We start from the raw sequence: 14,899 nt of genomic DNA on the forward strand, positions 1-14,899 counted from the left end.
GAGTTTTCGGGGTTCGACTCTGGTTTTTCTGTGAAAACTCAAATGTTTTGTGGTTTTCGGGTGTCAAATTTGGATTCTTTGCTCGACAATCCTAAAAAGTTGCAGTTTCTCACAATCCAATTTTTTGTGTTTTTTTATTGATAAATAAGGGCAAAACATGGATTCTAGTTTGGTCAGACTTTTTATATGTATAAAAATTCAGATTTTGATAAAAAAACTTCCTACATGTCTGCACTGAACATTTAGGCTTGGAGCTATTAAAGATGCCTCTGCCTGGAAAAGATACTGTAAGGAGGTGCTCCCAGCCTGTCCAGCATAACACTGCTATGGAATGCTGGAGAGAGCCTGAATCTTACTACCCTTATAATGGTTAGAATACGTTATCATCATAGTTACACATTTTACTCAATGCAAATGCTATTCAAAACTCCAGTATTTGCATCCCTTGTGCTAAAATTGAATAGTTTTGCTGAATCACAAACATTTAAGTCTTTGTCATGTGCATCCTGAATTTATATTTGTAAATGTTTTACTCCAGTTGGGGAAGGATGATGAGCAGCATCCAAACAGTTATGCAAATTTGTTGATTGAGTATAATAAATGAACCGTTGTTCATCATTAAAAAGCTCAAGCCTGGACTGTTGTTCCTTGGATGTTAGTGAAGTCCACTGCAATGAGAGACCCTAATTTCCCTGCCTGCTCACTGAATGGGCAATATGTGGAAGGCTACATGCAAGAAGGGGACATCATGATTGGCATTCTAATAGATATTTTTGCTTTACGTTGTTTCTGCCCGGCAGACTTGAAATTTGGCCCTAAGAAAGAGAAAATCGTATTTTCACTGTGAGTAGTAGCAATTTTAGACATATTTCTATGAACTTGTAAAACTGTATTCACTATAGAAGTAACGCAGACAACTAAATTCAAATTTCAATTATTATTTGCAGAAGGACATAAACCATACAAGTCTGCTGTCTTCTTTTTTTTTTGTTGCCTATGGATCTGTTATTTCCTCTGAACTAAGTTTTTTTAATCATTTGTAGTGATGATTGAAATTTTTCACCAGGTTTCTCCATGAAAATTACGCCCATAGACTCCAATGGGTGAAAAGAATTGTCAGAAAAAATTGTCCCCCATTGACTTCAATGCATTTCTGAACATTTTTGCATTTCTGCTCATTTTCTGCTAAGCAAAAGGGTCAGATTCGCCCATCACTATTTATTTTTAATGGTTATCTACTGTATGAATTCCGGTCCTCTCCTGTTTATTCTATTCACCTTTGTGGTTGATAATCCTAGACCAAAACACAAAATTTGGTTTCAAATGACTGGGCAGAAAGTCCAATATTTTGAAACCAAGACTAAATGAAGATTGTCTTAGCACGTTATGGTCTCTATATGCAGGGCGTCATTTATTAAAATGTTAAAATCTCAAAAATCTCAACTCAACTTTTCCCCTAAAAAACATGAATTTTTAGAGAAAAAAAACTCCCAATGCTGCAAAAAGCCTGCATCTGGAAATCCACCATCTCAGACCTGTTGAGGTCCTGTATAAGTCAATGGGAGAAGCACCAAACGTTATTAGATTTTCAAGCTTCTTTTTCATGGTTTTCAGGAAAAAACACGAAAAAGTAGAGCAATTTGGTAAAAAATCCTGAAAAATTTGAGTTTTTACACAATCCAATTAAATCAAGTTTTCTTATTCATAAATAAGATAAAATTGGGCATGATATTTTTAATAAAATATGAGATTAATTATGGTTTTAGTAAATAACCCCTTAATTGTCTTTAGAAAGTAGGACAAATAAAAGTGAAACTTTCTTATTTGCATAAAAAGATACATGCAACACTCCAATAATGGTTGATATTTATATTAGCCCATATTACATAGAAGAAGGCAAAGTTTTGAGCTTGTGTTTACTAACAATGGAGTTAAATATCACGGGTGATATTTCCTATAGCAACCAATTAGCAATTAGATTTTAAACATCACTAGAGATAGTTATCTCCTATTTTAGTAAATGTTTATAGGCTTCAGAACTCTTAGGGGGTTATGTATCAAAGCTTGAGTGTTAGAGTTTTTTTTTTTTTTTTAACCTCAAATGAACTAGAATGACCTCGAAACTCGAATAGCATCTTATTTAAGAAAAAATAAATGTTTAAAATTCGAACGAATGATACCGACCCGAAAATTTTAATCAAATTTGAATGGAGTTCAAACGCAATTTGAATTAAGTTTTCAGGTTCAGGGCAGGTTTTAGGTGGTTCCCTATCGAATTTGAGTTACTTCCACTGGAGGGGAATCATAACTTTCGGATTCAAATTCTAATTCAAGTTGGTGGTTTTAAACTCGAAATTGTGAATTTTGACCAAAAAACCAACTTGAAAATTCTAATTTGCCATTCGAACCTTAGTAAATCTGCCCCTTACAGTCATGTATATATATACATATAGAGCACTACAGCAGTTGTATGTTTCTGAAATAAGAATGATATAACAGGATTATGAGAAGTATCAATAATATCATACCATCAATCAGGACTGAGAAACCCCCTCCATATACAGTCAATCTGAAATTGCACAACACACGGCATAGGGTATTAGGTCTCTTTGTGGGGAAAATACAACTCTGGAATGAACACTGAGACAAAGTCTGCCAACCAGGAGGGATTTTTACACAGGAATAGGACTTATTTGATTGCTGGCCTGCAGGGGAACCCTCAATTACTTTTGACTTCTATAGGAGCTTAACTACTTTTACTTGCCAAAATTGTGTATTTTTTATGGTATTTTTCATATAGAAATGAAAAACTTTTTGTAATAACAATTCAGACTCCAATTTAGACTCTCAATTCAGACCCTAACCCTGACCCCTGCTCCACATTTCAGTGCGCCTGCATTCAAGCAGAACTAAGATTGTGATCATCCAGAACAAAAACATTAAAAAATATAGGGCAGACTTCCTCATAAAGTAAAAACACTATTTATTAGATTATAAAAGCACAAGTGGCTGCTGTGACATGACGCCCATGATTAAAGGGTGTTCACAAAACAAATTAGACAACCCTTCCACCGTAGTCACCGTGCTTTTTTAATGTAATAATAAATAATGGTTTTTACTTTATGAGGAAGTCTGCCCTACATTTTTTTTTCTTTTTTATTCCAGGAATAAAAAAAACACACATTTTTAGATATAAAAAGATTTATAAAAAAAATTTGAAATTTAAATGTTAGTAAATATGGCCCTGTAGTGTTATATATCATATACCTTGTATGCTTGCGCCATGTCTGCTTGTACTTTAATACAGAGTGAAGTGAAATTCATATTTAGCTATTTGGGAAGCTACAGAATGTACAATATAGTTTCTAACATTACAGGTATGGGATCTATTATCCATAAAGTTCTGAATTACTGGAATATCATCTGCCATTGACTCCACTATAATCAACAGTATTCCCTTTTTCTTTGTAATAATAAAACAGTACATTGTACTTGATCCCCTCTAAGACATAATTAATTCTTATTGAAGGCGTATTGAAGTTGGGTTTAATTAATGTTTATATGATATTTTAGTAGACTTAAGGTATAGAGACCCAAATCCCGAAAGACTCCCTACCTAGAAAACCCCAGGTCCCGAACATTCTGGATAACAGGTCCCATACCTGTATATGTTATTTTGCAATTCCAGAGGCAAAAGTCAAAGAAAATCAGAAGGCACTATTCTTATTCAGGAGCCTTTACATGCCACATATTTTGTAAATAAATGATATGCATTTCATCAAACTATTCAAGAATCTGTGGCATTTATATTGGTGAGGTTTTGTCTGCATTCAAGAACATGCATTAACATCATTATTCAATGTCTTCAGAGTGTGCCCTTGTTTATATACATAATTTATATACAGAAATAAAAGACTCCAAAAAACAAGTTGGTAGGTTAAGAGAAATATAAAAACCCTTACAAAATAGTTGTGTAGCCCAAGAATGAATCCTTTTATCAATAACAGTAATATAAATCTTAATTTTTAATCATGTACGAGCTCAAAAATAAATACATTTCCTGCCTGGGATTGGAAAACTGGAGATTAGGATCAGTGTGGCAGATCAGTGTGTTCAAATCACATGCTTTTGTTTAAACAAGTGAAAACTCAACAAACTAGGTTATTTCTAATAAAAAAATTGATTGTGTAAAAATGTAGGTGGAATGCAACTTGTTGATGTAAGATAGCTTGTAGAAAATAATAGCAAGGAATGGGCTGCTTTAAAACATGTCCTGTTGAAGCTTCCCCCGATAGTTAAGCCACTGTCCCTTGCAGAGGAATACATGAAAAATCCACTGCAGGGGAATTCATGACCAAACGCCCATGTGCTGTGTATAAGACTGGATCTCGAATCCAGTGCACCAAAAAGTAACAGCCCATTTGCACTAATCATTTCAAGCCCTGGGTATAGTTCACAAATCATCTAAAAAGTAAAAAAAAGTAGTTTCAAGAACTACGTAATCAAATTCCATAAACTCCATAAATCAACTGTGGGTACATTTTCTATGTAAAGTCCAACACAAATCAGCTAAAAGCTCATAGCTTTCACAGGTATAGGAGTGACTTTGACTTAGACTTTTATTCATCCAGGTCATGGTATATCTTGTGTAAGTAATTCTAAGCAACTGGACTCCATAATGTACAGATCTGTGCACTTCCCATACCAGTCAACTGGCAACTGAAGAAGCTGCTCGGATGAGTAGTGAAACGTCTTCAATGATTATTTAGCAAGTCCAGTTGCTCTATAATCACTAATACTAGATATTATCTGGAATGCTTGGGACCTGGGATTTTCTAGATAAGTGATCTTTCTGTAATTTGGATCCCCATACAGCACCTAGCAAAAAATAATTTAAACATTAAATAGGATTATCTTACCACCAATATTGCATCATACAGTAACATTTGTACATAAAAAGAAGCTTTGCCGTCTGCAAAATGTTATCTGCCACTAACCAGTGTTTATTGAAGCAACAGAGTAAGTGGTCTTACAGAACTTATATTTATACATGGAGGCCCATTTAGAGGTTTAGAGGTTTTTGAAACCACAACTAAACTCACTTTTTCGAAAACCGCAAATGTCATAAAATGTATTAAAATCTTGAAATATAATTTACATGTATGTTTCTTGTACTAGTTCTTCCCTCCAGCTTTATCGTCACCTCCAGGCCGCCATTTATGCAATTGAGGAAATCAACAAGAGTCCAAATATTCTACCGAACATGACCTTGGGATTTCATATCCAAGATTCCTGGGCAAATGAGAAAAAAGCAATTAGCAGTATATTTAGTATGCTGACAGGGAGCAATAATTATGTGCCTAACTACAGGTGCACCCAGAAAGGGATTTCCACTGCATTCATAGGGCACCTACTGTCTTCAGTATCAAATGCCATGTCTCAGCTTACTGGTTTATATGGATTTCCACAGGTATGGAATGTAATACATTGTTGTCCTTGGAAGAAACTGAACTGCAGAGGAGTCATTATAAATAAATAAACAGCAAACACAATCACTATTACCTGTATTACTGAACCAATATGGTTGAGGGTATTCAAATAGCTGTTTTATAATTGCAATTTTATGTACATCTCTGTTCTACAGTAAAATGTGGTTCCATTGATTTTACACATTTCTATATTTTATTCTCCAATGTTCAATTTGCTAACAATGGAAATATTGCTTTGTAATTCTTATCTATGTATCCAATAAGCTTAAGAGACACAGAATAAAACTGGACCTTGCCTCTTATGCTTAACTCTTTGAATTTTTAGACATTGCTCATTCCTAGCACATTCACTGAACTACTGTCAGTTACATGAGCTTAGTGACTGACAATACACAGGTATATACAATATAAAATGCATAATACAAGGCCGATTAGTAAATACTTTTGATTCACATTACATGGCAGACATCACAAATGATTACTAATCAACCCTGTATCATCACTTTTTGCAAAGTTGGACTCTTCAACTAAACTTCTCAACGAAAGAACAAACTAAGCTTGAACACTGACAAAACATGACCTGAAAGGATCCGAAGGATGTGGCCATTTTAAACAAATGGGGGTTATTTACTAAACTCCAGTCTGGCTTTTTTTAATTAATTTTTTTTAAAAAAAAAAACCTTATATTTTTCAAGATTTTTTAAAGCCCTATGCAGCAAGAAGCTTGAATTAGAAAATCCTCCATCTCAGACCTGCCGAGGTTGAGTATACAAGTCAATGGCAGAGGTCCCAATCCTACTTTGAAGTTTCTGTGGTCTGCGCTGGCATTAGACCGAAGGTCCTACCATTTTGGATTTTTTTAGGCAAAAATGCGAAAAATTCTGCCTTTTCAGGAAAAAGCCCCAACAAATCATAAAATTCAGGGAAAAAATGGTACAATTCAAGTTTTCACTCAATTTTATCGAGTTTTTACCCAAACCAATTAAATCAAGCTTTTTAAATAATAAATAAGGTAAAATTGGGCATGGGAGTTTGGTTGTGCTTTTTTATTTAAAAAATGAAATCAATTCGGATTTTAGCAAATAACCCTCATGAACTATTGAAGAGCTGCTGAACTTCTAGGCTGGCACATTGATCCATTACTGAATGGGTGCACAGACAACTATTTTAATATGCTCAAGCTTACATGTTTCTTATTACTTTGCCAAGTGATGCCATATTCAAAAACAAATGTGCTCTCTTGTAAGTGCCAGTGCTTTTTTTACTATTCTGATTTTCCAGTTTCTGACCTTTCTGTCTCTTCTTGACCATTTTGATTGCTGCCTATCCCTGATATATATATTGTCTAAGAGACTGCTTAACTTTTTGCATGTGCATACTCAAAGGATGTGTGTTACTGACATTTATATCAAATACATGAGTGAAACTGAAAAAATTCCAAACTGCTTGTATTAAAAAAAAATTTTCATAGCATATTCATTGCCCTTCCTTGTTAACTGTTCTTCACAAAAAAAGCTTGCATGCTGCCGATTTGTCCTAAACACATTGGCCTATGGGTAGGCCTGTAGAGGGCTTCGATAGTTGATATGGAAGACAAGGGGTGCATAATAATGTGTTTTTTAATGCATTTTTTCTGGTGGAAAAAAAAACCACTTATTTTACCCAGAGGAAGATACAAGGCACAATTCTAGCATGAATTTCCAAAGGTTTCTGCCACTGGAAAAAACCTGAATTTCACAGCGAAATAGTACCAGGTTGAAAAAGTATCTCATCTGTATGAATACCTTATTATGTGTGGTTAAGTGAAAACCATGGGAAGTCTGAGGAGCATCAGACTAGCAGCATTAATTATTGGTTAAATAGAAGGCTTTATGGCCAATGGAATGTCAGTAATGAAGGGGTATTATTTGCTTATATAACACAATTTAAATTTGTTTGTTCTAGGTGAGTTACGGAGCTGTGGATCCTACATTCAGTGATAGAATCCGCTTTCCATATTTCTACCGGACAGTGCCAAGTGAAACTGCCCGGTTTAAAGTAGTCATCCAGCTCATCAAGATGTTTGGTTGGAACTGGGTAGGAATTATAACATCTAATGATGAAAGTTACCAAAAGAACAGTGAAGACATGAGGAATGAAATCCTTAAGAATGGAATATGTGTAGCATATCTATTTAAGATTGCTGAAAATGATTATCGGACTCTAGTAGTAGCTAGGCAAACCATAATACAGTCAACCGCCAATGTTGTTATACTTTACAGTAGATTCACCATCTTGCTTAATATGTTCGTCCAGATGAATGACACCAGAAATCATGTATGGCTGATGCTATCTCCTTTGTCATCGGCTTTAGGGGGCCTCAATTTAAATATATTTAATGGGTCCCTTGTAGTGTACTTTCATCATGAAACTATCCCAGGTCTGAAGGACTTTCTTTACAAGGCTAATCCTTTGAGGTTTCCAAATGATCCATTCACTGCTGCAGTTTGGTTAGAGATATTTGCATGCAATGCCTTTTCTAATTCATCTTTTGCGTTTTATGAAAAATGCAATGCCAATCATACCCTGAAGCAATATGAGAGCTATGGATATGACGTGTATAACTTCAGAGTAACATACAGTATGTACATTGCTATATATGCCGTGGCCCATGCACTTCATTCTATATATACTGATAAAACCAGTGGTGGAACTATCTTGTATTCTGATAAAACAACATATGGACTGATGCCAACACAGGTATGAAGTAACATATAAATATAAATGTTACAGGTGCTTGTTTAAAGGGATAGGGCAACTAAGCTAAAATAACATTCTGTGAAGCTTTAAGACTTATAATAATTTACAAGTCACAAATAGTTCCCTGGTTGAACCCATTTTCCAAGAACTGAGGCCACACAGTTATGTCTATATCCCTCCATTTATATGTGCTCATGTGAACTTTTCACTAGTGCTACCCAGAAGAGGACCATTGTTATGTACTGCTTCCTCAATTATGCTGGCTATGGAACATGTCAGTGTTAAAGGTGGATATTTTATAGACTTATCTATGCATATCTGTAAAGTTAGTGTCTGTACATTTGCTGTTTGTGCTCAGGAATAATTCCCAGTTTCTGTACTTGGAAGCTACAGTTTTTCATTCTGTAATAAAATATAGAGGAATTAGAGGAAGAAAAAAGGAAAAGATCACTTACCACTGAAAAGAAGGACAAATGTGGTACCCAAAGGAATAGATTCAGGAATACTCAAATATATCACAGACATTCCTCCATAAATGTACAGTGGGAAATATCTGACCCATAATTCCATTATGAACATTTTAAACTATTCTGATATGGTATTGTAGGGACCTGTAGGGATATATTCCCTACTGGGTAACTGCCACCCACATGGAGCACATTGCATTTCTTTGTTTGCCTCCAACTGCTGAGAGGGGTGGATGCTGGTGGGGAGCCTAGGACACAATATCCTAGTAAAGAAGAATACCCTAGTTCAGGTATCCCCAACCTTTTGAACCTGTGAGCAACATTCAGAGGTAAAAGGAGTTGGGGAGCAACACTACCATGAAAAATGTTCTTGGGGTGCCAAATAAGGGCTGTGATTGGTCATTTGTTAGTCAACCTCCATTGAGACTCTGTTTGGCAATGCACCTAGTTTTTATGCAACCAAAACTTGCCTTCAAGCCTGGAATTCAAAAATAAGCATCTGCTTTGAGGCCACTGGGAGCAACATCCAAGGGGTTGGAGAGCAACATGTTGCTCCCGAGCTACTGGTTGGGGACCACTGCCCTAGTTGAACCAAGTCCTTATGGCAAGTCTGGGAACAGAGTGGTAGTTCAACTATGGCTCTCGCACACTCTTAGTAAATTGAAATAATGACACCTGGTGCACGAAGGAAGAGGTTCGGCCGCCTCACAAAAAGTCTAGCAGAAAGAATCCCAAGGCACACAGGATAATTGCAAGCAAGATGCCTTGCGAAGTGCAGCATTTAAGGGTCACGCCCCTTTCTCAAGATGCTTGAGAAAGGGGCGTGACCCTGAAACGTTGCACTTCACAATAAACACGCAAGGCAGCTTGCTTGCAATTATCCTGTGTGCCTTGGGATTCTTTCTGCAAGTATGGGAACAGAGCCAGGCAATTACACAATGATGGTACAGAGCCTGTAATAGTACACTCTAGGGGGTATATTTATCAAAGAGTGAAGTTAGACATCACTACAGTCCACTAGAGTGAACTACCGCCACTCTCCATTCATTTCTATGGGATTTTTAAAGACTTATATATCAAAGGGAGATAGTGAAATTCACCCTTTGATAAATACGCCTTTAAGAATACCATAAAATCACTTTTTGATAAATATACCCATAGGAGTGTAAGAGTGAGAAGTCAGCTATAAAAAGCAGCCCTAAGCTCCAATTTAGGATTGACAGACTGAAGGTAGTTCTCACAGGTGATACTTTGCTTGAAAATAAAGGGACCGTGGTTTGGAAAGAGACTTAGGCTTTCAATGGATGGGGTCTGGACCACTAAAAGGTATTTTAGATGCACCATAGTCGTGTCAGTGTGTTACAGCAGCCCGTATACCTCCATGACAACATTGTATTGTGCAAATGCTATCTCTGTGTGTTACATAAACCTGTGTTTTATTTTCAATAAAAATGTTGATGCCTTCAATAGTTTTATATAAGAACAGTTGAAAATGGTGTTATCAAAAGCTCTATATTCTGATATTCTAATATATAAAGAATGAGCCCTGCTTTAGGAAGGATATACGTTAACAGTGTTTTTCCCAAAATTCTAATCCCTCATGGACTTTTGCTAGTGACTAGATATGGGCATGCTCAGTAAATACATACAGCAACCTTGCGCAATCATTGTTAGACTTTAATTGCATATTAGGTATTACTTCTCCTTAAATAAGTATATGAGCCATTTTAAATAAATATTCTTAATGTGTTATAGTTAAACCACTACCTGAAGAAAATCCATTTTAAAACACCTTCTGGGGGTGACATTTCCTTTAACCACAAAGGTGAAGTTCTGAGGCATTTTGATATACTTAACTGGAACATTTTCCATAATGGAACAGTAGCTGAAAGACAAGTTGGGACCTTCATTTCATCTTCAATTCCAGAACTTGTCATGGATAAAGAGGCTATCTTTTGGGCTCCTCGATTTAATGGGGTACTACAAACATTTATGTAACCAAAAGATTTAATCTGATTACAACAAATGTATAGAAAATCAAATCATAAAACATATTCTGTATGTTTAGAAAAAGGCCCAGGGCATTACATCCCAACCATTAGTTGCATGTCATTTTTTTCTTAAATACCATGAAGACACCTGTTAGAAAAAGATCAACTATTTTTTGTATATATTAAATGGCCCATATATATGTAAGGTACTGCAAAGGCATTAAAAGTGATGTTACCAAATTCATAGAAATGTCTGTCAGTCTATGGTAGGTAAATTCTGCTGGGCAGGGATATCTTTTATAATACTCACCCCTGCCTTCTCCTGACCAATTGATAACTTAGCGTTAGCGTTCAGTGTGACATGTACCTCTGCCGTGCTGAGCTGGGTATAGCATCATTTTTTATCATGCATGGAATATTGTATCACTTAGTTCTTCTACGTAATAGAGCATCTCCATGCCAGTTGGAATTCATGGTGGTAGATGCTACTCTGATGCAGAAAAAGTTTTGATTACTTATTGTTCCTAGTGATGGGCGAATTTGCGCCGTTTCGCCGTCTTCGCCGAAAAATTCGAAGAATTCGTGAAACGGTGAAATATTCACAAAATGGCACCGGCGTCTAGTTTTTGACACTGGTGTCCGTTTTTGACGCTGGCGTCCGTATTTTTACAACGGTGGTCCTTTTTTTGGCGAAAATGCGCCGGCGTCCAGGGAATTTTTGCGCCTGTTTCACAATTTATTCACCGGCAGCGAATCACGCCAATTTGCGCCTGGCGAATAAATTCGCCCATCACTAATTGTTCCTTTAAATAAGCTTCCTTTTTAAATGTTAGGCCTTTAATGTTGACCTTACCAATGTTTATCCTCATTCATTTTTTTCTTTTTAAATACCTAGATCCCTACTTCACGTTGTAGTGCCAGCTGCTCACCAGGTTATAGAAAATCTCTCATGGAAGGAAAACATATTTGCTGCTATGACTGTGTTAAGTGCTCAGAAGGGGAAATATCCTCAGTGCCAGGTAGAAAATGTTAAATGCTGGTCTGTTAAATAAGTTAAAATATTTTTTACAAAATTAAATTTACAGGGCCCCAAAGTCCAAATGACTGGACAATATAATGATAACCCATGCATATGACTGCAATACCTGCTTGGATGTAAAAAAACTCCTCTAAAAGGAAAGATCCTCTAAGAAAATGTTGGGGTTCACTTAAGACTAAATATACAAGCACATTGTCAGCATAATTGTGATTAGTATAGGGGAATACATATGCTCTATGAATACGTTTTGAGAAAACCTATGGGAATGGGATCCCATTTGTGTTAATCCCCCTAGTCTGACGAGAAATTTCCATGGGGTGATGTTACATAATAACAAAGTACCACAGTTATTTTGGTTGAAAAAAAGACACATGCCCATTAAATTTAACCTTTTAAGTCTATATATAACATTCCTAGCTGCCAGTTGATCCAGAGGAAGGCAAAAAAAACAAAACCATTTGAAGCCTCTCCAATTTGCCTCAGAGGGGAAAAAAATCCTTCCTGACTCCAAGATGCCAATGGAACCAGTCCCTACAACAACTTGTGTAGCTATCTTCAACTATGAGCTATCTCACATAACCCTGTATTCTCTCACTTGCTAAAAAGCCATCCAACCACTTCTTAAAGCTATCTAATGTATCAGCCTGTACCACTGATTCAGGGAGAAAATTCCACATCTTCATAGCTACACTGTAAAAAAAAAACCCTTCCGAATATTTAGCCTGAACCTCCTTTCTTTTAATCAGATTGGGTGCCCTCTTATCAGCTGGAAGGACCTACTGTTAAGAATCTTGTGGTCAAAAAATCTTAAAGGGATACTGTCATGGGAAATTTTTTTTTTTATTCAAAATTAATCAGTTAATAGTGCTGCTCCAGCAGAATTCTGCACTGAAATCCATTTCTCATAAGAGCAAACAGGTTTTTTTATATTCAATTTTTAAATCTGACATGGGGCTAGACTTTTGTCAATTCCCCAGCTGCCCCAAGTCATGTGACTTGTGCTCTGATAAACTTCAATCACTCTTTACTGCTGTACTGCAAGTTGGAGTGATGTTACCCCTCCCCCCCAGCAACCAAACAAAAGAACAATGGGAAGGTAACAGATAGCAGCTCCCTAACACAAGATAACAGCTGCCTGGTAGATCTAAGAACAACACTCAATAGTAAAAATCCATGTCTCACTGAGACACATTCATTTACATTGAGAAGGAAAAACAGCAGCCTGCCAGAAAGCATTTCTCTCCTAAAGTGCAGGCACAAGTCACATGACCAGGTGCAGCTGGGAAATTGACAAAATGTCTAGCCCCATGTTAGATTTCAAAATTGAATATAAAAAAAATCTGTTTGCTCTTTTTAAAAAATGGATTTCAGTGCAGAATTCTGCTGGAGTAGCACTATTAATAGATGTGTTTTGAAAAAAAAAACATGTTTTCCAAAGACAGAATGGCAATTCAGACAAAGATAAAACTATAGGGTCAGTAATACATACACCACGGCATAGATCAGTGAGCTAAATTCAGAATGCTGGTAGTTAGGTCAAACTCCTATTAGTATAGTCTCAGAAAAAAGATTGGTTACATGTTAAACATATTCATTTTAATATGCCAGCTTTATCATTTAATATCTCTATGTACACACATTAATATCATCATCTTCCTATTTTAGATATGGAAACTTGTATAAAATGTCATGAAGACCAATGGTCCAATGAGAAAAGAAGTAAATGCATCATGCGCACTATTGACTTTCTCTCTTATCAGGACATTCTAGGTTTGGCCTTAACCATCGTTGCTCTGTTTTTGTCTTCCTGCACATCTGCAGTTTTTTACATCTTCATAAAATACAGAAAAAGCCCCATTGTGAAAGCCAATAATCAAGAGCTCAGTTACATTCTTCTTCTTTCCCTCCTGGTGTCCTTCCTTTGCTCCTTACTATTTATTGGAAGACCTACTAAAGTGTCCTGTTTATTGAGGCAAGCTGCATTTGCGATTGACTTTGCTATTTGTGTTTCTTCCATTTTAGGAAAAACTGTCACTGTTATTATTGCCTTTAAGGCCACTAGACCTGGAAGCAGACTCAGGAACTACGTTGGAGCTAGGGTTCCTAAATATATTCTTATATTATGTACACTTCCTGAGGTTTTTATATGTTCATTCTGGCTCATAATCTCTCCACCTTTCCCTGAAAATGATACTCGCTCTGGAATAGGGAAGATCATTTTGCAGTGCAATGAGGGATCAACAGTTGCATTCTATTGTATGTTTGGCTATATTTCCTTTTTGGCTTTTGTAAGTTTCTTTGTTGCTTATCTTGCCCGTAAATTGCCAGCCATATTTAATGAAGCACAATATATAACCTTCAGCATGTTACTGTTCTGCAGTGTGTGGATCTCCTTCATCCTGGCCTATGTGAGCACCAAAGGCAAATATTTAGCAGCAGTGGAGATATTTTCCATCCATATTTCCAGTGCAGGACTTCTTGTCCTCATATTCATCCCTAAATGTTATATTATCATTATTAAACCAACATTAAGCACTAGAGGTCATTTATTAGAATACAACTATAATTAGGATCAAGCTATTGTGTAATAATTATGGTACATTTTTTTTGTGCCCTTGTACAATGGCGCAGATCATAAATATGTTAGAATAACATTAATGTGCATGGATGTAAGTTCCTTTAATGAATAGCATCAATATGTACCATGTTATACTAAAGGTCACTGTGCCATTTAAAGTAATGAACTAAAGATCACTCTGCCATTTTGGGGCATATTTATCAAAATCCGAATTTTAGTATTTTGATAAAAAAAGTCCAACCAAACTAGATTGGACCTTATTAATTATTAAAAAAAGGCATGATTTCATCAGATTGGGGACAAACATAAAAAAATCGAGCAAAAAAAAAAGTTTTTCCCCAAATCGCTAATTTTTTTAAGACAAAATTTGAGCTGAGTTTTGCCTGAAAAATAATCATATAGTCTAATTTTCGGGGCTAATTTCAGCGCAGACCACAGAAATTTACAAATAGGATAGGGACCTCTCCCATTGATTTATATACAACATTGGCAGGTCTGAGATGCCATATTTTCAGATTCTGACTTTTTCCATACTCACGATATAATAAATCTTGAAAAATGCTATTTTTTTTCACTAAATATTTTCTGATTTTATA

The 14,899-nt window shown here is 36.0% G+C and overlaps 1 protein-coding gene across 1 annotated transcript; it reads left to right on the forward strand.

Moving 5' to 3' along the window:
• The first annotated feature begins 673 nt into the window (after window positions 1–673).
• Window positions 674–14,295, forward strand: LOC108699024 (vomeronasal type-2 receptor 26). Its single transcript, XM_018230882.1, has 6 exons — window positions 674–843; window positions 5,179–5,470; window positions 7,434–8,228; window positions 10,451–10,672; window positions 11,582–11,705; window positions 13,391–14,295. Exons 1-6 carry the CDS (start codon window positions 674–676, stop codon window positions 14,293–14,295), a joined length of 2,508 nt encoding a protein of 835 aa, XP_018086371.1.
• Window positions 14,296–14,899: the final 604 nt, after the last annotated feature.

This window comes from Xenopus laevis, chromosome 8L (assembly GCF_017654675.1).
Source record: "Xenopus laevis strain J_2021 chromosome 8L, Xenopus_laevis_v10.1, whole genome shotgun sequence".
In the NCBI taxonomy this organism is placed as follows: Eukaryota; Metazoa; Chordata; class Amphibia; order Anura; family Pipidae; genus Xenopus; species Xenopus laevis.